The sequence below is a fragment of the Pan paniscus genome, chromosome 13, assembly GCF_029289425.2.
Source record: "Pan paniscus chromosome 13, NHGRI_mPanPan1-v2.0_pri, whole genome shotgun sequence".
Taxonomy (NCBI): domain Eukaryota; kingdom Metazoa; phylum Chordata; class Mammalia; order Primates; family Hominidae; genus Pan; species Pan paniscus.
This window is the reverse complement of record NC_073262.2, coordinates 133,702,112-133,724,288: the sequence shown is the minus strand read 5'-3', so window position 1 is coordinate 133,724,288 and position 22,177 is coordinate 133,702,112. Positions and strand designations below refer to the sequence as shown.

General features: G+C 40.4%; 2 protein-coding genes across 2 annotated transcripts in view; one reads left to right on the top strand and one right to left on the bottom strand.

Annotated features, from left to right (window-relative positions):
* The window catches only part of HTR2B (5-hydroxytryptamine receptor 2B), a 38,688-nt gene extending 34,470 nt beyond the window's left edge, over positions 1-4,218 (top strand). Inside the window, exon 8 of the transcript XR_008624606.1 lies at positions 3,743-4,218. The gene's annotated coding sequence lies outside the window, so the exon portion shown is untranslated. The remainder of the gene's footprint in view (positions 1-3,742) is intronic.
* PSMD1 (proteasome 26S subunit, non-ATPase 1) overlaps positions 1-22,177 on the bottom strand; it is a 115,479-nt gene that overhangs the window by 75,115 nt on the left and 18,187 nt on the right. Inside the window, exons 8-16 of the mRNA XM_008975340.5 lie at positions 21,610-21,670; positions 20,017-20,145; positions 18,438-18,526; positions 17,571-17,649; positions 16,866-17,039; positions 14,221-14,332; positions 13,452-13,648; positions 12,102-12,197; positions 10,030-10,094 (exon numbers count right to left, since the gene is read on the bottom strand). Coding sequence (XP_008973588.2) covers positions 10,030-10,094; positions 12,102-12,197; positions 13,452-13,648; positions 14,221-14,332; positions 16,866-17,039; positions 17,571-17,649; positions 18,438-18,526; positions 20,017-20,145; positions 21,610-21,670 — 1,002 coding nt within the window. The remainder of the gene's footprint in view (positions 1-10,029; positions 10,095-12,101; positions 12,198-13,451; positions 13,649-14,220; positions 14,333-16,865; positions 17,040-17,570; positions 17,650-18,437; positions 18,527-20,016; positions 20,146-21,609; positions 21,671-22,177) is intronic.

The window sequence follows — 22,177 nt, the reverse complement described above, 5'->3', positions numbered from 1 at the left end:
ACTGCCGTAATAGGTAATTATTCTTGTTGGGTGCTGTGTCATACCATGCATCTGTAAGTTGATGCAGAGGCTCATAAAAACAGCACTTACTAAAACCTCCCTCAACTATCCTCCATCTTACCCAGAGAAGCTTCTTCTTTTGGAAAATCAAGCAAAACAACTAAGCCAAGACTTGTAAAAAAGTTTGAAAAGAAAGCTGTAAGGAAATACAAGGGGAGGGATTGTTAGATATGAGTTCTAAATTTGTTTTCAAAGAATTAATATGTCAGTATGTTCAATTCTTTGCCTTCTACTTTTAAACTTAACTTCCTCATAAAGCAACCTTTTTCGATTTCCTACTCCACCCTGACTCATTCCGATCATCTGCTCCACCCTAACTCATTCCAATTACCTGCTACCTGCTCTGCCCTGACTCCCGCCAAAGTGCTCACCCCGTCATTCTCTTTAAGTTAGCCAATCAGAATTAGTTTAGCCTGTGCGGTCTAACCCTAGCCAATAGGGAAATGACACAGCAGCAGGGGCCATGTGCGTCAGGGATAAGAACCCTTTCCCCTCCCTTGTCCAAGTGTGCGCTCACCACTGCTCCATCTGTAAGGGCGCACCCTTCCATAGAAGTAACTTGCCTTGCTGAGAATTAAAAAGAAAATTTTATATTCGAGTGCTATTTCTTTTGTGGCACCGAAACTTTATATGTAACAGTTGTTTCCCATAACCCGTGGTTCCCCGAAGAAGGTACATTAGACATAGAGCTCTGGAAACCAGTTGGGAGAAATCTTAAACAACATCATGCAGAAGAGCAATGGGTCCCAGTAACATCTCTAATGTTATGGGCCTTAGTCAGGGCTGCTTTGGTCCTGCTATACACAGAAGTGCCTAAAAAGGGTAGGGAAGAGGAACCATCACCTACCTTACCGACTCCATCTGCCTCAGCCCCGCCATTAACAGAAAAAAATAACAAAAAGGAAATGGAGGTTTTGCCTGAGTCCCCTCCTCCAATAAATTGGAAAAAAGACAAGGGATATCCTACAGCTATGGGATTCTGTCTTAGGCAAGCAGCATTAGAAGGGGAGCTCTTAGCCTGCCCGGTAATGCAAGATCAACAAGGCAATCAGGTACATGAACCCATTTATTTTAAAGCTTATAAAGAGATAAGAAAAAGCATTAGAAAGAACAGAGCCGCTAGCCTATTTACAAGAGGTTTGAGGTCACTCTGCAGACCTCTTTCTAATAATGGCCACTGTTATTATTCCTCCCCTACCCTTAACATGGCTCTCTCAAGATCCAACTTGGGTAGAACAGTGGCCTTTAAAGGGAGAGAAATTACAAAGAGCCCATGAATTAGTTGAGGAGCAATTAAAAGCTGGCCATATAGAACTGTCAAACAGCCCTCGGAATTCACCCATTTTCATCATTCCCAAAAGGTCTGGCAAACGGAGACTTCTGCATGACTTACAGGCTATTAATGCTAATTTGCAACCCATGGGGCCTCAACAGGGCCTCCCTTCCCCCGCAGCGATTCCTCAAGATTGGCCTTTAGCCGTTATTGACTTAAAAGACTGCTTTTATACTATTCCCCTTGCAGAACAGGACAGAGAAAAATTTCCATTTACCATACCAGCTATCAATAATGAAAGGTCAGCTAGGTGATTTCATTGGAAAGTGTTTCCTCAAGGGATGCTAAATAGTCCTACCATGTGTCAGTATCATGTCAATCAAGCTTTGCTCCCCAGTAGAAAAAAAGTTCCTACTTGCAAGATTATTCATTTTATGGATGATACTTTACTAGCAGCCCCAACAAAGGCATTTAAGTTTATATGCCTCTGTCGTAAAGAATACACAGCTAAGAGGTTTAAACATAGCACCTAAAAATGTGCAAATGTCCTCTCCTTGGAAATATCTTGGATACATGCTAATTTCCTGGTCAATAAGACTTCAAAAGGTTAAATTAAATACTAGCAACTTATACACCTTAAATGATTATCAAAAATTACTGGGCAATATTAATTGGCTTCGTCCCACCTTGGGCATGACTACTGATAAGCTGCAAAACCTGTTTTCCATCCTAAAGGGCAATACAGCCCCAGACTCTCCCAGGTATTTAACTCCTGCAGCAAAAAGGGGAATTGAGGAAATAGAGCAAGCTATTTCTCAGAGGCAACTAAATTGCAAAGACCCAAACTATTCAGTTCAATTGTTTGTTTTTCCTACTAAACACTCCCCGACAGGGTTAATAGGACAAATGGCCCCAGGGCTACGCTTCCTAGAATGGGTTTTTTGCTCACATACCTGGACTAAAACACTATCTCCCTATATCCAGCTAGTTAATAAAGTCAACTATACAAGCTGCAGACAATGTAATCAGTCGCTAGGTTATGACCCTGATGTCACAGAATTCCTTCAAGTAAAAAGCAATTCAAAGCAGTATTGCCCTTATCTCTAGACCTGCAAATAGCACTTTCTGATTATACAGGCCATATAGAGCATGCCCTTCCTGCTGACAAACTTAATTCAGTTCTTATCTCATACTCCTGTAGTTGTGCCTATAAAAGTAGTTCACTCCCCCATACCCAATGCTTTAATGCTTTTTACTGACGGTTCTGGTAAAAATGGAAAAGTGGCAATTTGGTAGAAACCACATAATTCCCTTACTCATTCTGGATTTACTAGCACTCAGACAGCTAAGGTTGGAGCCTTAATACTGGCACTGGAAACTTTTTCTGCTCAGCCCATCAATATTGTTAGTGACCCTGCTTACTCTGTTTATTTATTGCAGAACCTTGAAACAGCCCTCAAGTCCATTCTCGAGCCCACCCTGTGTGCACTTTTTCTTTGACTTCAGCAATTGCTGGATCAACGTACACATCCTGTTTCTAATCACACATATTGGAGCCCACAGCTCACTGCCTGGCCCATTGGCTTATGGCAATGAACAAGCAGATCTGCAAGTTATGACGTCACTGCTTGACCAAGCCACCCAATTGCATCAATTTTTCCACCAAAATTGGAGTAATTTAACTAAACAATTTAAACTCACCCAAAGGCTAGCTAAAGAAATTATCCTGCAATGCCCAGATTGCCAGCTCACAGGCACCTCCCCTCCTTCAACACGTGTTAACCCTAGAGGACGGCACCGCCCCTCCTTCAACAGGTGTTAACCGTAGAGGACTAGAACCTAATCAGTTATGGCAAACAGATGTTACTCACATCCCTAAATTTAGAAAACAAAGATATGTACATGTATCCACTGATGCCAATTCTCACTTAATTAGTGCACATACTTTTCCTGGAGAGTCCACCCAATATATTATTAAACATCTACTCTTAACTTTTGCATTTATAGGGCGGCCCACAAAAATTAAAACTGATAATGGTCTGGCTTATGCAAGCTCACAATTTCAACAATTTTGTCACACGTGGAACATCCAACATTCCACAGGCATCTCGTATAACCCCCAAGGACAGTAGAACGTACCCATTCCACTCTTAAAAATATGCTCAAAAAAACAAAAAAGGGGGAATATGGGTAAGAACCTGGCAACACTACTGGCACAAGCCTTATTTACCCTTAATTTTTAAAATTTAGATGATAAATTTCAATCAGCCATAGAAAAGCACTTTGCTAAAACCTCTCAAGACATAAAACCTGCAGTTTAATGGAAAAATGTAAATAGTAATGTATGGTGTGGTCCAAATGATTTGCTTACATGGGAAAGAGGATATGCTTGTGTTCACACCCCCTCAGGTCCTCTCTGGATTCTAGCACGACACATCAAATCATACCATGGTGTGGCTAGGACCCAACCCGGTACCAGAAATGAAGGAAATGTCCCTGCAGGACCCGCAGCCCCGGACGACGCGGCTTCCTAGGATGACACAAGCCCCGGACTTTACCTGGGGGATGCTGAAGAAGACAACTCAGGAGGCTGAGCGAATCCTGCTCCAGACACAGACACCATTCACTCCACATAATTTGTTCCTTGCTATGCCTTGTGTTGTACATTGCAACTCTCGTAGGGTATTAACCCTTCTTAATCTCTCACTCTGCCTGCAACCTGCACCTGCTACTGTCTATTGGGCTCATCTCTTAGATCTGCTTTTCTTTTGCCCTGTTACTTGGGCAGACACCTCCTTCCCAACCTCTAATAACATAACTGCTTGGCTAGGAGGGATTGACTTACCCCCAGTGGGGTCCCTCATTAATGGCACACATTGGACTAAGATGCCAGGTAACACTATATATCACTCCACTATCCTCCCACTGTGCATTAGTTATAAAAGTTCCAATCCTTACTGTGTACCTGCCCAAACTCAAGTGTGGCTATATCATGGCAAAGGAAATGCCTTAACATTCTTGGTTGCAGATAGCCTCAAACCGGGCAATGCAACCAACGCCACTTTCCCCAACATTCCTTCCTGTGCTAAAGAACATAGCCAGGAAAGTAATGGATTCCACTTTGGCTGGGAGGTCTGTCATGGAGGACAAGCCCGTAGACTCCATTTAGGCTATTATAACATCTTAGACTAGAGCCCCCACTGACACTTGCAGAGCAACCATACTGATGTCCTCATCCATCGTGGCATCAATCACAGTTTTGTAGCCACGTCTCATTCCCCTACAATTTGGGCCGATGGAGGGACGGGATATCCCAGATCCCAAGTAGAGTCCATGCCACCCCAAGACACTTTATGGTGCCTTGGACATCTTAGCATCTCCCTTTACACCTGGTATGGAACATACCATAATTCCAGTAACAACTATACTGTGACCTTTATTCATAATCACACAGATCAGTGCCTGATTTGCACTACCCATCCATATGTTTTCCTTATGGGAACCAATATTTCCATTACACCCCAAAACTCCACGTTTGTGACCCGAGTGCAGGGACAGGTTTGGTTTGCCTCATGCATCACTAATTATAATATATCTAATTTAAATATTACTAGTATCATGGTATTAAGGAGACAATCTGAAGCATTCCTACCAATTTGACATGTGATTGGCAAGGTTCCTCTGCTCTTGTCACCTGAGAACATGCCCCGTCCCAGGTCAGACCCAAAAGATTCATAGGCACACTTATAAAACCTTTATAGTCTCAGCCATAGTCATCTTAGCAACTGCTAGTATTGCTGTGGCCTCTATTACTGAATCTGTAAAAACAGCTACCTTTGTAGATAACTTGGCCAAAAATGTGTCTAATGAACTTCTCTTAGAGCAGGGTACAGATCAAAAGATTCCTGCACGCCTGCAAGCCCCTGAGGCTGCCTTAGAATATACAGGGGAGCAGCAAGATGCGCTGGCATTCCGACAGCACTTAAACTGTGACTGGGAGCATAAGTGTATCTGTGTCACCTCTCTACCTTGGAATCAATCAATACATAGTTGGGATGAGGTGAAACAACACCCCTGGGGAACCTTATACGATAATTTAACAGCAGACGTAAGGCAACTTAAAACTAAAATTCTAGAATCCCTAAACACCGTAGATCTACACGCCCAACAAACAGCCATATGGAAGGATGTGAGATAACATCTCTCCTGGATAGACCCCCACTCCTGGGGGTCACTCCTTGCTTGGAAAAGAATGTTACTGATTATACTCATGTTTGTCTTATGTTATTTACTAATTCTAGGATGCAAAGCCGGAAAACGAGTTATAACCACTATGCCTAACAAATCTGCTGCTGCACACATCTGTACTCTTCAATTAACAAAACCTGATGTAAAAAGCAGAAAGGGAAGGGGGAGATGTAGGAGATCAGTCAGGGTGGTGGGAAAAGTTATAAAAATTATAGGGAAAGATGCAAACCTTATTGGAAGGCCGGGAGGTTTTGCAAAAGCTTCAAGAGGATTTAGCTGAAGGCAGTTAAATTCTCTTAAGAGCAAGGGTTACATAACAAGGGAATGTAAAGGAACTTATCTAGATAAACTTGTTTACTCTTGTCTCCAGAAACTAATCTGTGATCAATCGTGTGCAGAACTGCTCTCTATTTGGTGGGTTGACAATCTTAATTACCCACAAATTGTGTTTGCTCCAAGCCTTTCTCATTAAATCTGTACTAAATAAACACGAGCATCTCTGGCTTATCGAGGCGGCTAACTCTCTTCGGCCCTAGTGCCAGCAGCCCCCTAGCCCACTCCTTCACTGGATATCCATGTCTGAGAACTTCTTTCATCTATCACTCGGCCAGGGTCTGCAGGTCAGACCCAACAAGTGATTACTTCTTTTTTATTTTTTCCTACACCTAACATTTCAACAATGTTGACAGCATCTTCAGGAGTAGATTCCAAATCAAGAAACTACTTTCTTTGCTCATCCCAAGAAACAACTCCTCAGCCATTGATGTTTTATCATGAGACTGCAGCAATTCAGTCACATCTTCAGACTCCATTTCTAATTCTAGTTCTCTTGTTATTTTCACCAATTCTGCAATTCCTTCTTCCACTAAAGCCTTGAACCCCTCAAAGTTATCCATGAGGGATGGAATCAACTTCTTCTAGACTGCTGCTAATGTTGATATTTTGACTTCCTCCTGTGAATCATGAATGTTCTTATGGCATCTGGAATGGTGACTGCTTTCCAGAAGGTATTCAATTTACTTTGCCCAGAGCCATCAGAGGAATCACGTTTTATGGCAGCTAGTCTTTTTTATTTATTATTTATTTTTTTGAGATGGAGTCTTGCTTTGTCGCCCAGGATGGAGTGCAATGGTGTGATCTCAGCTCACTGCAACCTCCGCCTCCCAGGTTCAAATGATTTTCCTGCCTCAGCCTCCTGAGTGGCTGGGATTACAGGCACCTGCCACCATGTCCAGCTAATTTTTGTATTTTTAGTAGAGACAAGGTTTCACCGCAGACAGGGTTTCACCACATCGGCCAGGCTGGTCTCGAACTCCTGACCTTGGGTGATCTGCCGCATTGGCTTCCCAAAGTGCTGGGATTACAGGCGTGAGCCACCACGCCCAGCCTATGGCAGCTATAGTCTTAAGAAATGACTTAAATAAAAAATTACGACTTGAAAGTAAAAAATTACTCCTCGATCCACGGGCTGCAGAATGGTTATTGTGTTAGCAGGCATAAAAATAACATTAATCTCCTTGTACAACTCCATCACAACCCATGGGGGACCAAGTGCATTGTCTATGAACAGTAATATTTTGAAAAGAATCTTTTTTCTGACCAGTAATTCTCAACAGTGGGCTTCAAATATTTAGCATACCACATAAACAGATGTGCTGTGTGATGGTTAATACTGAGTGTCAACTTGACTGGATTGAAGGATGAAAAGTATTGATCCTGGGTGTGTCTGTGAGGGTGCTGCCAAAGGAGATTAACATTTGAGTCAGTGGGCTGGGGAAGGCAGATCCACCCTTAATCTGAGTGGGCATAATCTAATCAGCTCTCAGGGAATATAAAGCAGGCAGAAAAACATGAAAAGGAGAGACTGGACTAGCCTCCCAGCCTACATCCTTCTCCTGTGCTGGATGCTTCCTGCCTTCAAACATTGGACTCCAAGTTCTTTAATTTTGAGACTCAAACTGGCTCTCCTTGCTCCTTAAGCTTGCAGAAGCCTATTGTGGGACCTTGTGATTGTTTAAGTTAATACTTAATAAACTCCCAAATATATATATATCCTATTAATTCTGTCCCTCTAGGGAACCCTGACTAATACATGCTGTCATCCAGGCTTTGTTGTTTCATTTCTAGAACACGTAGAACAGCTTTAGCATAATTCTTAAGGGCCCCAGCATTTTCAGAATGATACAAGAGCATTGGCTTCAACTTAAAGTCACCCACTGCATTAGCTTCTGACAAGAACAGCCTGTCCTCTGAAGCTGTGAAACCAGGAATTGACTTCTGCTCTCTAGGCTATGAAAGTCCTAGATGGCATCTTCTTCAAATAGAAGGCTATTCTGTCTACATGGAAAATCTGTTGTTTAGGATAGCCACCTTCATCAATGATCTTAGCTAGATCTTCTGGGTAACTTGCTGCAGCTTCTGCATCAGCACTTGTTGCCTCTCCTTGCACCTCCATGTTATGGAGACAGCTTCTTTCCCCAAACTTCATGAACCAAGCTCTCTGCTAGCTTCAAGCTTTTCTTCTGCAGCTTCCTCACCTCTCTCAGCCTTTCCAGAACTGAAGAGTTAACGTCTTGCTCTGTATTGGGCTTTGGCTTAAGGGAAGGTTGTGGCTGCTTTGATCTTCTCTCCAGAGCACTACAACTTTTTCCTTATCAGCAATAAGGCTGTTGCACTTCCTTATCATTTGCGTGTCCACTGGAGTAGCACTGTTAATTTTCTCCAAGAACTTTTTCTTTGCATTCACAACTTGGCTATCTGTGATGCAAGAGGCCTACCTTTGGTCTATCTCGGCTTTCCTCACTAAGCTTTATCATTTCTAGTTTTTGATTTAAAGTGAGAAATGTGGGACTCTCTCTTTCACTTAAGCACTCAGAGGCCATGTAGGGTTATTAACTGGCCTAATTTCAATATTATTGTGTCTCAGGGAATAGGGAGTCCCAAGGAGAGGGAGAGAGATGGAGGAATGATCGGTGTGTGGAGCAGTCAGAACACACACATTTATTGATTGAGTTTGCTGTTTTACATGGGTGTCCCAAAACAACTACAATGGTAACATCAAAAATCACTGATGACAGATTACCATAACAGATAAAATAACGAAAAAGTCTGGAATATTGTGAGGATTACCAAAATGTGACACAGAGAAATGAAATGAGCACACATTGTTAGAAAAATGGTTTTGATAGACTTGCTTGATGCAGGGTTGTCGCAAACCTTCAATTTTTAAACAAATGTAGTATCTGCAAAGCTTAATAAAGCAAAGTGCAGTAAAACAAGGTATGCTTGTATCTTAGCTAAGAGAAACACTGATGTCTGAGATTGAATCTAAGTAGACAGTAATGAACTACTGGAAGAACTACTATTACATCTATTAATACTACCACCAACTCCACAACTACAACTACTACAATTACCATTATTAATACACACTTAGTTCTTACTAGTACCAGACACCACTCTAAGGGCATTGCATATATATATTAATTCACTTGTCAAAAACATCTTCTCAGATGGGTATTATGATTATACTCATTTTAAAGACAAGGAAACTGAGGCGCAAGGAGGTTGAGCAACTTGCTGAAAGTCATTCAGCTAGTAAGAAGCTGAGTCAGGAGTCAACCCAGGCAGACAGGTTTAGAGTGTGACTTCTTTTTTTTTTTTTTGAGAGGGAGTCTCACTCTGTCACCCCAGGCTGGAGTGCAGTGGCGCGATCTCGGCTCACTGCAACTTCTGCCTCCCAGATTCAAGCGATTCTCCTGCCTCAGCCTCCCGAGTAGCTGAGATTACAGGTGCGTGCCACCACGCGTGGCTAATTTTTTGTATTTTTAGTAGAGACAGGGTTTCACCGTGTTAGTCAGGGTGATCTCGAACTCCTGACTTCGTGATCCGCCTTCCTCGGCCTCCCAAAGTGCTGGGATTACAGGCGTGAGCTACCGCGCCCAGCCAAGAGTATGACTTCTTAAACACAACTATATCATACTGCCAAGGACATCTCCATGACTACAAGTAAAAGATAATCTTTAAAAATTTTCACTCTGGCATTTAAACAAAACCTATTACCTTTCACTTTCACTAAAGACCTTCAAAAACTTTACAAACCTGTGTAAGAGATAATATCCATTTGAACTACCAATATACAAGAAGAGGAGTACTGGATGTGTTATTTGGATTTAAAAAGTTAAATGAATAAGCAGAATGCTACCAAAAAATGAACAGAAATAACTACTTCTAAAAGAGGTTCTCAGAATCCCATGATATGCTTTGTTCTTTTTCAGATGAACAGTACTAATCTCGCTATTAAATGGTCCTCACTCTGAACCCAGATATACTCCTCAGGTATTTAGTTTTTGTTTAGTGACTAACTACTGTTTGGTAGTTTCGGTAGTGACTACTACATTTCCAAAAAAAATGAAATATAAATAGAATAAGAAGTTTGAAGTTATTACCTGAACAGAATGAACCCAAGTGATTCTACTGCTGCCCTCCTGACATCATCATTAACATCACTTACCTAGGGGGAAAAGTTTAAGATTATATTATACCATGTAGTCTACCACTAGACCAAACTGACATGAGAGGTCAGCATCATTCAACAGTGAGAGTATACCTCACTACTGATAGGTATATCAAAACATTATGTTGCACACCTCTAAACATATACAATAAATGAATACATTCAAAAAATAGACACATGTATTTTTATTTTTATAGAGACAGGGTCTCCCTATGTTGCCCAGTCTGGTCTCAAACTTCTGGGGCTCAGGAGATCCTCCCACCTTGGCCTTACAAAGTGCTGGGATTACAGGCATAAGCCGCTGCACCTGGCCACATGTATTTTTGAAGAATAAATTTCTGTCCCCAGTTTAGAAAAAGTTATTGAAAAATTTCAATTCAGGGGCTTAGAAGTCTTCACAGCTTGATAAAGTTTAAGATTCAGGGTTACTTTTCTCTCTCTCTGTTTTTTTTTTTTTTTAAGACAGAGTCTCACTCTGTCGCCCAGGCTGGAGTGCAGTGGCACAATCTTGGCTCACTGCAACCTCTGCCTCCCGGGTTCAAGTGTTTCTCCTGCTGCAGGCTCCCAAGTAGCTGGGACTACAGGCGTGTGCCACCACGCCCAGCTAATTTTTCTATTTTTTGTGGAGATGGGGTTTCACCACGTTGGACAGGCTAGTCTTAAACTCCTGACCAGAGGTGATCTGCCCACCACTGCCTCCCAAAGTGCTGGGATTACTGGTGTACGCCACCATGCCCGGCCCCAGGGCTACTTCTTAAGACCGTTTCAACTGGCCAGACACAGTGGCTCACACCTGTAATCCTAGCACTTCTGAGAGGCCAAAACAGGAGGATTGCTTGAGCCCAGGAGTTCGAGATCTGCCTAGGCAACACAGCGAGACCCTGTCTCCACAAAAAGTTAAAAAATTAGGCAGGCACAGTGGTGTGTGCCTGTAGTTCTAGCTACATGGGAAGCTGAGGTAGGAGGAGGCTCACTTGAGCCCAGCAGTTTGAGGCTGCAATGAGCTGTGATTGTGCTACTGCGCTCCAGCCTGGGTGATAGAGAGAAACCCTGTCTCAAAGTCGCTAAAAAGAAAAAAGAAAAAGACTATTTCAGCTGCATTATGGCTTTTGCAAAATATGAACATTTAGAACATACTGCACTGCTAAAAAAGTTATTTATTAATTACTAATAAATACTGTGGAAAATATTATCTCTGGGAAAAAGGAGTTAACAATAATTCTAAGTCTTTCTGCATAGAAAGGTACCCTTGGTTTACCTTTTCCCAGCACCACGATGATAAAAACCTATTAAGACACGTGGAATATCCACTGTGTGACCAGGCAATATTACTTATTGCTGATAACTACATTTGGATTAGGAGAACTATGAGTGGAAAGCCTTTTGGAAAACATGGGCATTGGCTTTCCTGTGCAGTGCATCTCTTGTAATAGATCATGTTCCTTAGGGGTCCCGGGGTGTGGGGGTGGGGGATTGTTTGTTTGTTTTTTAGAGATAGGGTCTTGCCCTGTCGCACAGGCTAGATAGAGTGCGGTGGCATAATTATAGCTCACTGTCCACTTCACTTTCCAGAGTAGCTGGGATTACAGGCATGAGCCACTGCACCCATTAGGGGTATGTGGAAGCTAACTCTACTGGCTGTAAAAAGAAATAAATGGTTCCTGTTCTTCACTGAATTTCTCTATCCTAGGGTGGCCACACATACTCACAAGGTCTTATCCCTTACAAATGAGGGTGCTCCTTGCAGTAGGATTTTAGAAGTTGCACCTGAATGGCTTTAAGGACTTCCATTTATATGGGACTGTTATCCCATCCCATATCCTTCTGAAAAGCTAAGTGAATCTAGTGCTAGGTTATGGCCTGTTGGGTCCAGTAAATGAGAATCACAACCTAAGACCACTGGTGGTGGTCATGTGCTGTGGATGCTGGAGTCACCTAGACACTTATTGTCCATCTGCAAGCTTTTCCATCCACCCCATTCCCAAGAAAGGTCAGAGTACTTACAGCAACATGTAGCAGGCGTCGAATTGCTTTGTTGTTACCAGAGCCACAATAAGCCATGGCTACAGTATACATTCCAGACCTTCGAAGAATTGGGTCCTAAGAAAAATAATTTAACATTAATCATCAACTTATTTCAAAGAGTAACTTCTACAGTCTAATAGGCATAGTGGCATCCACCAAGTAAGCTGGTCTCAGATAGGAAATGATGAGCTCAATAACTCTTTTGTGGTTGGTAGTTTTTGAAATAAATGGGGCAATAAAACACATAAATACAGAAGGAGGTAGCTGCTCTTAATTCCCAATACGCTATGCAATATGCCTGCCCTGCTTCATACTTTTTAGGAAGTATAAAGTCAAGTCAACAGCAACAGCCACTCCTATGGCAGTCCACTTCCTTTTATCAATCAAGCAAGGAAGTTGGCTTCTAATTCTACATTTTTACCTTATTTAAATTCCTGGGTACTGAGTGCTGAGTGGAAGAAAGATGGAGCTGGTAACTGAACAAATTAATTAATAATTTTATCAATAAACTATATCAGTGGTTCTTATTGATTATAGAGGACAGTATTACCTGCCACTAACTACCCACCATATACAACACCATTATAAAAACTAAACAAAAGGCAATGGAAAAAAAACCTCACCCAAATAAACAAGTATAGAGATTGCTACTGTTTTCTGATAAAAGAATAATGAAGTAAACTTTGTATCTTATTAAATGACTATCAAATCATTCAAAAATATATATATATATATATTTTTGAGATGGAGTCTTGCTCTGTCACCCAGGCTGGAGTGCAGTGGTTCAATCCCTGCTCACTGTAACCTCTGTCTCCCAGGCTCAAGCAATTCTCATGCCTCAGGCTCCCAGGTAGCTGGGATTACAGGTGTCCGCCACCAAGCCTGACTAATTTTTTTTCTATGTTTAGTAGAGACAGGGTTTCACCATGTTGGCCAGGCTAGTTTTGAACTCCTGACCTCAAGTGATCCACCTGCCTCGGCCTCCCAAAATGCTAGGATTACAGGTGTGAGCCACCACGCCTGGCCCAAAAATTATTATTTCTAAAAGAAATCAACTCGTGAATTCCTAAAGAACTATGCTGAATCTGCTTATGAGTATCACCAATCTGAAGCTACAGCAAAATTTAAAATCCTCAAATTACTCCCATGTACCTTTTCTAATCAGTGCTTTTATTTCTTAAATTCTATTAGGCTTCATATACATTGCCAGAAGTTTTATGAATAAGTGTACCTACATGTTCTGATGGGAACAGAGTTAATTTCCAGTGAAGTTAAGTGTTTTTTACATGCTGGAGATAAATGGACAGTGAGGGACGTATGTGATCTCACCTTGTCACGACAGAGAGATTCAATGAGAGCATCAGCCTCTTCCATCCTCCCATACATTACTAAAGCAATGCCAACTGCAAGACCACGCAGAATCTTCTCATGTTGAGTTTCTTGTGCATAACCAACCATGTCCTCAATAGCCTGAGCATTTTTAGAGCCCAACATAACCAAACCTAGGGCCAGGCCAGCTGCTTCCCCTGGCAAGTAACGAGTAAAATGTTAACAAAGAGTTATGTTTTTAAAGTCAGTAAAACATCCAACTGAAAGTAGCACTCTTTTTGCATAAACTATCAAAAAAACCATTAGCTTCTGACAGCATTTTTTTAAACCACCTGGTAAAAAGGATACTTTATGTGGAAGCACATTCATACATTTAGGGTTCGCACATTCATATTTAGGGTTGTTTTCCTTTTAAACTTTGACAGAATGTACCATCAAATCCTACAGTGATTTCAAAGGAGACATTTAGATAACATTTTTTCTATATTATTGCCAAGCAGTATGGAGTAAGTAGATCACCCTAATAAATTCCTATTTGCAAAAGTCAGTTATGAAAGTGGACACACAGGATGTACCATTTTAGAAAGCCTATATATCACAAAACTTGTTTTAAAAGATAACTTTGACAAATGGAGCAAAATTCACTTCCTCTTCAACTAGAGAAATCCATCGGAATTTTAAAAGGCTACAAAATATAGGTAAAAACTAATGTAATTACATTTACATTAATTAATACTTAAGCTTGTTAGCTTTAGAAAGAAATGCTTACCTGTTACTGCATCATCCTGATAAAGGTTTGTTTTTAGCAAATCATAAACATCTTGACGTGCAGTTCCCATGGCTGCCAAACCAAGGCCCAGACTGCCACCGTGTCTAACGATCTAAGGAAAAAACATAGATTCCATTGATTTGGTACACTGTACTTAACATACAAGTTTTTATTCTAATTTCAAAATACAGTTTCACATTAAATATGCAGAGGTTGGCTCAGTAAGAATGATCAAAGGATGTGATAATCAAAAGGTCAGTGATAAACTCAGCAATTTCAGTTTTTTTTTCAGACGTAGTTTCGCTCTTGTCGCCCAGGCTGGAGTGCAATGGCGCGATCTGGGCTCACTGCAAACTCCACCTCCTGGGTTCAAGTGATTCTCCTGCCTTAGCCTCTCAAGTAGCTGGGATTACAGGTGGCTGCCACCACGCCTGCCTAATTTTTGTATTTTTAGTAGAGATGGGGTTTCACCATGTTGGCCAGGCTGGTCTGGAACTCCTGACCTCAGGTGCTCCACCCACCTTGGCCTCCCAAAGTTCTGGGATTACAGGTGTGAGCCACCGTGTCCAGCCCAGCAATTTCATTTTTAATAGAATGATATTTGCTGATGCCAAAAAATAGTGAGCTGAGGCTGGACTGGTGGCTCATGCTTGTAATCCCGGCACTTTAGGAGGCTGAGGTGGGAAGATCACTTGAGCCCAGAAGTTTGAGACCAGCCTGGGCAACATAGGGAGACTCGGTCTGTACAAAAAAATAAACATAAATTAGCTGGGCGTGGTGGTGCATGCCTGTGATCCCAGCTACCCGGGAGGCTGAGGTGGGAGAACGGCCTGAGCCCAGGAAACTGAAGCTGCAGTGAGCCATCATTGTGCCACTGCACTCCAGCCTGGGTAACACAGCAAGAAACTGTCTCAAAAAATAATAATAATAAATTAAAAATAGTGAGTTGTGAAGTGAACGTGAGAAAACAAAGTGGGCAGAGAGGACAACTCTCTTTCAGTAGGTTTACATGAGAAGGGGAGGAAAAAGACTGAACAACTAAGAGGGAGATGTCAAGAAAAGAATTTTGTTTAGGATAGATGAGAGTATGTTCATGGGTTGAGGGAAAGGAGGCAGTACAGAGTGAGAGGCTAAAGACAGAGGAGAAAAAGGTATCTAATGGAACACGGTTGTGAAGAAAGCGGTTGAAAATGAGGTTAGAGTACCTCTGAAATATACACATTTGAAAGAGGAAACTTTAGTGGTCATCTGTCATTTCTGAATGCACAGCATGCTTCTATTAGTGACAGCATCCCAACATTCCTTTGGTAATACTCCTCCGCACTGGTTAGAGTCCTGGTGGGACTGTCATTTAAGAATCTCCCACCTTCCCCTAGCCAAAGTGTGACCCAAGCCAGAGCAATACAATGCTCCTTCTTTGCAATTTTCGTCTTTAAGTGGAATAACCCAATGGCCAAAAATGTTTCAAGTTCATTCATCCTGAAGGTAGGGTCCTGAAAAGGCTATTTCATTAGTTCCTGTTATCTAGCATCTGTGGTGTTGCTCTGGCTCTTTAACCTTTGTGAGAACTAGTTCATCAGCCTTTCTATTAATTATATAAGCTATTTCCAATAAACTTCTTATTCAAGTTAGTTAGAAATGGTTTTTAATGCTGTCTATTGCTGTTTTTGTTTTTTTGTAACCATAAACCCTATCTGATAAGAAAGTTTTTACCTGAGACCAGGGGAAATAAGGTAAAAATGTGTGTATCTGCACACACGATTTGTGGCTAAGAGGCTTATTAATTGAGACATCATCCTATTGGCTTCAATCTTTTTTTTTTCTTTTTTTAAGACGGAGTTTCTGTCTTGTCGCCCAGGCTGGAGTGCAGTGGCACCATCTTGGCCTCACTGCAACCTCCGCCTCCCAGGTTCAAGTGATTCTCCTGCCTCAGCCTCCAGAGTAGCTGGGATTACAGGTGCCCACCACCATGCCTGGCTAATTTTTTGTATTTTTAGTAGAGATGGGGTTTCACCATGTTGGCCAGGCTGGTCTCAAACTCCTCACTTCAGGTGATCCACCCGCCTCGGCCTTCCAAAGGCGTGAGCCACCGTGCCCAGCCCTGGCTTCAATCTTTTCACTTATGCATGAGGGCAAGGTTTTCTGGCTCACTTAACTACTCTCCTGATGGCCCTCACTCCAATATAGAAGTTAGTGTAAAATTACATTTTAAGGTTCCTTAAAATAAGAAAAGGGCTACTTAGTAAGCTTTTCCAAAAGATTTACATTTTAAACAATTATCAAAGATCAAAACAAGCAAGGATTCTAACTTCTGAGAGACTGCAACTTCTTTAGGCCTTAATTTCCAGTAAAATGTTAGGGCCTAGACTAGATGATAACTAAGGTCACTTGTAGTTGTAACATTTTAAGATGAAAGTGTGGGAAAACAACATGTTTTACAAATACACACAGGGTTTAAAGGAGTGAGAAACACAATTTTAGCTTATCAAGAAGGAAATGAAATTACCTAAAAAAAAAAAATCCAAGATAACAGTTGTTTTGGGTATTCCCAAATTCTACAAAATCTCGTCACTAAAATAATGTGGCAAATGTGTTATCCTGGATTCTTGAGTTTTGGAAATTTAGTTTTCCATTTTAATACTTACATCATTGCTGGCGTTCTTAAGCTGATTAAGCAGATAGTCAATTATATCACCACCATGATTGGCATGAATAAGACCTAGTGCATAGAGACCTCCACCTTCCTGATAGGCTGATCCTGGAGAAGTATCCTTGGGAAGGTATGTTGCCATTAACTGTAATGCTTCTTTTTCATGACCCTGTAAAGGTAAGTCATAACAAAGACATCAAAAAGAGAAAGTAAGAAGAAAAAAGACAATGTTTTCTATGATTACTGCCTTTTCCCCAGAATGTTCACTTGCTAATAGAGAAGGAGGTAGTGGGGCTCTCTCTCATATAATTGTATAACTCAAACAAGAGGACAAGCCTTTAAAGAGACCCAGTTACACTCTGGTTAGAAAAAAAAAAAAAAAAATCACAAATGCTTCAATTTTTTCCCTTTGTTTTATAACATTTGCCCAAATCCATCTCAGACTATGCAAATAACATTTCAATTTATCCTTTCAATGGCTTATACAGTCTTTATAGAAACAAATTTCCACTTTTTATTAAAAACAAACACACATATAAATACTTTAGTATCTTATTTACTTCAGCCTTCTCCACAAAATGACTTATCTGACTTAACAAAGTGTACTTGTTAATGAATTCTAATAAACTGTTATTTTTTCTTAACCCCAGAAAAATTACTTCTTTTCTGATGCCTGTATACACTGACCAATATATATTACCTTATGAATTACACCCAAACTGGCTGTAGCAGTAAATTTTGCCCAGTTAGTGGCTCTGGCTAACCATTCCAAGTTATCTCTGTAAAAAAAGATGATGTATTTTAATTAGTGTTAAAACAAATGAATTCCTTAAAGCTTTTTAACACTAAGGTTAAAAGCATTAAAATTTTACCTTGAACCCTTCCAAATTACTTTGTGGATCTCAAGTTACTACTGATTCTATTTTAACTCTTAAGTTGTTCTTAGTATTTTAAGGATTTTTAAAATGCACGATACGTAATTCTACTATAAATAAAAACAAAATTATATAAAATTTTAGAGCTTAATATATTTCCTTCAAGAGCCTATAATCAAGCCAAGTAATAAAAGGAATTAATTTTACCTTAAAACAAGTAGAAATACACAACAAAAAATACATAAAATAGCAAAAATATAATTTAGAATTAAGGACTGGTTAACAAGGAAAGTCCTCAACATCTCTACAACAATGTTAACACAGTGTCTGTTAAAAAGGATTTTAGGCCGGGTGCGGTGGCTCACGTCTGTAATCCCAGCACTTTGGGAGGCCATGGTGGGCGGATCACCTGAAGTCAGGAGTTCAAGACCAGCCTGGCCAACATGGCAAAAGCCTGTCTCTACTAAAAATATAAAAATTAGCCAGGCATAGTGGCGTGCGCCTGTAATCCCAGCTACTTGGGAGGCTGAGGCAGGAGAATCGCCTGAACCCAGGAGATGGAAGCTGCAGTGAGCCGAGATTGCGTCACTGCCCTCCAGCCTGGGCCACAGAGCAAGACTGCACCAAAAAAAAAAAAAAAAAAAAAAAGAAAAAGATTTTGAACCAAAGTGAAAATCAACAAGCATATTTACCTAAGAAACTGGTCACTGGTTGTCCCACAGTGCATAAAAGAGTTTGCTATAACGGTTGCTGTATGACATACAGAATTCCGTACTGCATCCTGCAACAACAAATACAGAATTGTTTCATCACTGGCAAAGTATTCATATATGCACGCCCTCACACACACAGTCAGAGGTCCTCTTTTGTGGTAAAAGCATGAACAAACTGAACTGAGATTTAAAATATGGATCTTGAGTATTTCTTTTATAAAGACTAAATAGCTAGTTTATACAAACAAGCAAGTCAAAGTTTTATTTGCAGTTTTAACAGAGCTCAACGACAGATTTTAGGTGGGGAATTTGGACAGCAGATTTTCTATTCTTTGGTTTAATTAAACTTGCTTTTTCTCTTCTCCATCTTGCCCAAGGTCTCCAAGGTGTTGAGATAACCTGAGGAGCAGTGCTGCACCTCTGACAGTTACCAAATAATTTTGTTTATTTTTGGTTTTTGAGACAGAGTGTTGCTTGGTTGCCCAGGCTGGAGTGCAGTGGTACGATCTCGGCTCACTGCAGCCTCCACCTCCCGGGTTCAAGCGATTCTCCTGCCTCAGTCTCGCGAGTAGCTGCGATTACAGGTATGTACCACCATGCCCGGCTAATTTTTGTATTTTAAGTAGAGACGGGGTTTCACCATGTTGGCCAAGCTGGTCTTGAACTCCTGACCTCAGGTGATCCGCCTGCCTCGGCCTCCCAGAGTGCTGGGATTACAGGTGCAAGCCATCGTGCCTGGTCAAATTTTGTTTATTTTTAATGAGACTATATTACAAAGACTAGCTTTAAATTGTCATGAATGGAGACTATATGATTCTCCATATTTTTTGCCATTTGCAAAAATTGTATTAAAAGTTTCAAAGAGCATTATTACACATGCTTTAATCAAACAACTATTTAATCATTCAATAATATATGGCTATAAAAAATGACTTTGCGAAGGGGTATTGGATAAATAAGAGAGCGAGAAGGAAGATTTTTCATGTTATATATCTTTTTATATTAAAATATTTTGAATCAAATATATTACTTGCTAAAAAATTAAAATCAGTATTAATAACTGTTAAGAGCAATAGCTCAACAAACATTGCAACAAGGTAAGAATTGCTGCTCTCAAGGAGATCATAGTTCAATGGGAAATACAGACACAAAACCTATATTCTTTTTTTTTTTGTAATAAAAGAAAAGCACAGATTTATTGAAATGAAAGTACACTCCACAGAGTTGGAGCAGGCTGAAGCAAGCGGCTCAAGAGCCTATCTTAATATACTGATTGTGCTATTTGTCTAACTGCTCCATGTATACATTAAAAATGAAAAATGAATTAACTAAGCTCCCCAATAAGAGATAAGCATAAAAACAAGAGCTCAATCATTGCTCATTTTCTTCCTTTCCAACAACTCCAAGAGGATAATTGATTGCTATTTTTTCAAAACTTAAATACTTTTTCCTTAATTGGAAATAAAATAAAGTATCCAACAAGAAATAATATAATTACTTATATGCAACAAAGAACTAAATATTTTTAAAAATCCTCTATTATTGATGAATTTCTTACCTTTGTGTTTTTTAGAATCATGAGGTCTGTATTATTGTTTCGTATTAAGAACTGCAGATGTAACTCAATAGCCATTTCACCACTTAAAATTTTAATCATTTTCAAAGTCTGGTCCTTAGGCTCTGGACTCTGCCAAAACAAACAAAAAAAAAAACGAAAACTCATAAACAGTATTACTATAATCCAGTAACCCAATTTTATTTCATCAGTCCTAAACCAGTGAAATTCAGTCCATTTTAAGAGAAAGGATAATTTCTTTCTTTCTTTATTAGATGCTACTGAGATATGATACTAGCTTGATGGAAGAATACAATTCATCCCCAGCTAGCTTTCGATGTAAAATATTTAAATATTTTTTAAAAACTGGGAAAGAATAATTACTGATAACACGCAGGAAAATTACTTTTTATTAAATGAGTCAATTTATATTTTAATTGAGAAACTTCCTACTTGAAAATGAGAAAACTGAAAATACCTTTAATCAACATATATATATGATTTTTTTTTTTTTGAGGCAGAGTTTCTCTCTGTTGCCCCAGCTGGGGTGCAGTGGCGCAATCTTGGCTCACTGCAACCTCCACTTCCCAAGCTCAAGCAATTCTCCTGAGTACCTGGGATTAAAGGCGCGTGCCACCACGCTCAGCTAATTTTTGTATTTTTAGTAGAGACGGGGTTTTGCCATGTTGGCCAGGCTAGTTTCGAACTCCTGACCTCACGTGATCCACCCACCTTGGCCTCCCAAAGCGCTGGGATTACATGCATGAACCACAGCGCCCAGCCTTGATCTTATAAACTACCATGCCACCAACACAACTTTCCAACCAGGTGAAGAACAGCTGAAGTTTACACACCTGAGCATCAGGAACCAAAAGTCCAACAGACCACTGTTGTAATATTTACCCTACCCTTCCAATACGCCGCAAACATTAAAAACAACAAAAACAATTAGCCTCCCTCCCATATATGTTGCCATTTGCTAGAGACCATACCTTTTTTTCACCCTGTGATAGGTAATTTGAAGTTATTTCAGACAGAAATAACTTCTGCCTGAAGTAAGGATCTAAGGATTTGATTTCTTCTCAATGTTTTCTTCGGATCAATTTTTAAAACTTTAATCTTTACAGAAAATTCATTTTTATAAAATGACTTTGGTATCAAACTTAACAGTAAACTTTAATAAAAGCATGTATAGAATATATACTTGAAAGAATTTACAATATCCTGTGGAAATATTTATTAAGTAACAATCTCAACTTCAAAAAGCACACTCGCTGGGTATGGTGGCTTGGCTCGGTGGCTCGTGCCTGTAATCCCAGCACTCTGGGAGGCCAAGGCAAACGGATTGCTTGAGCTCAGGAGTTCATGACCAGCCTGGGCAACACAGCGAACCCTGTCTCTACAAAAAATACAAAACTTAGCCAGGCGTGGTGGTACATGCCTGCAATCCCAGCTATTTACTTGGGAGTCCAAGGTGGGAGGATAGCTTGAGCCTGGGAGGCAGAGGTTGTAGTGAGCCGAGACCGCGCCACTGCGTTCTAGCCTGGGTGACAGATCAAGACCCTGTCTCAAAGGAAAAAAAAAAAGCACACTCACGGCTTCTGGTGTCTTTCCTACAAATGCACTGCCTGTCTTTTCTTCTGTTTCCATCGAGTCACTGAAATGAAAAGAACCAACAATCAATAATTTTTTCTGAAGAGAAGTACAATTTGTTTATACCACAGATCTGAACCATGTCCAAATTGAATATTTTGCAAGAAAATAATGTTTACTAAAGTATTACCATTAAGAAATAAAAAATTCTACACATCTCTAAGATGGAGGCAATCCAGTTATTAAATTTCCTCCAAATAATAAAAACATACAAAGCAACTAGGTTAGCAAAACCATGGACAACAAATACAACAAGAACAGGCGACAAAATATCTCCTTCATTCACAAAACACAGTCAGGTAAAGCAAAATCACCACCAGCTACAAAATGGGCTTGAAAAGAAGGGGCTGGGACCCCAACTACTCTTAAATCTAATCAGCCAACAGTCCCTTGTAGGTCAAAGCACCATATTGAGGAAAAAGTGCTGGGCAGAGAATCCAAATAAAAAAGGCAGGGACAAAGATAAAGAAGGTACCAATAAGCCTGGGCAACAAAATGAGACCCTTGTCTC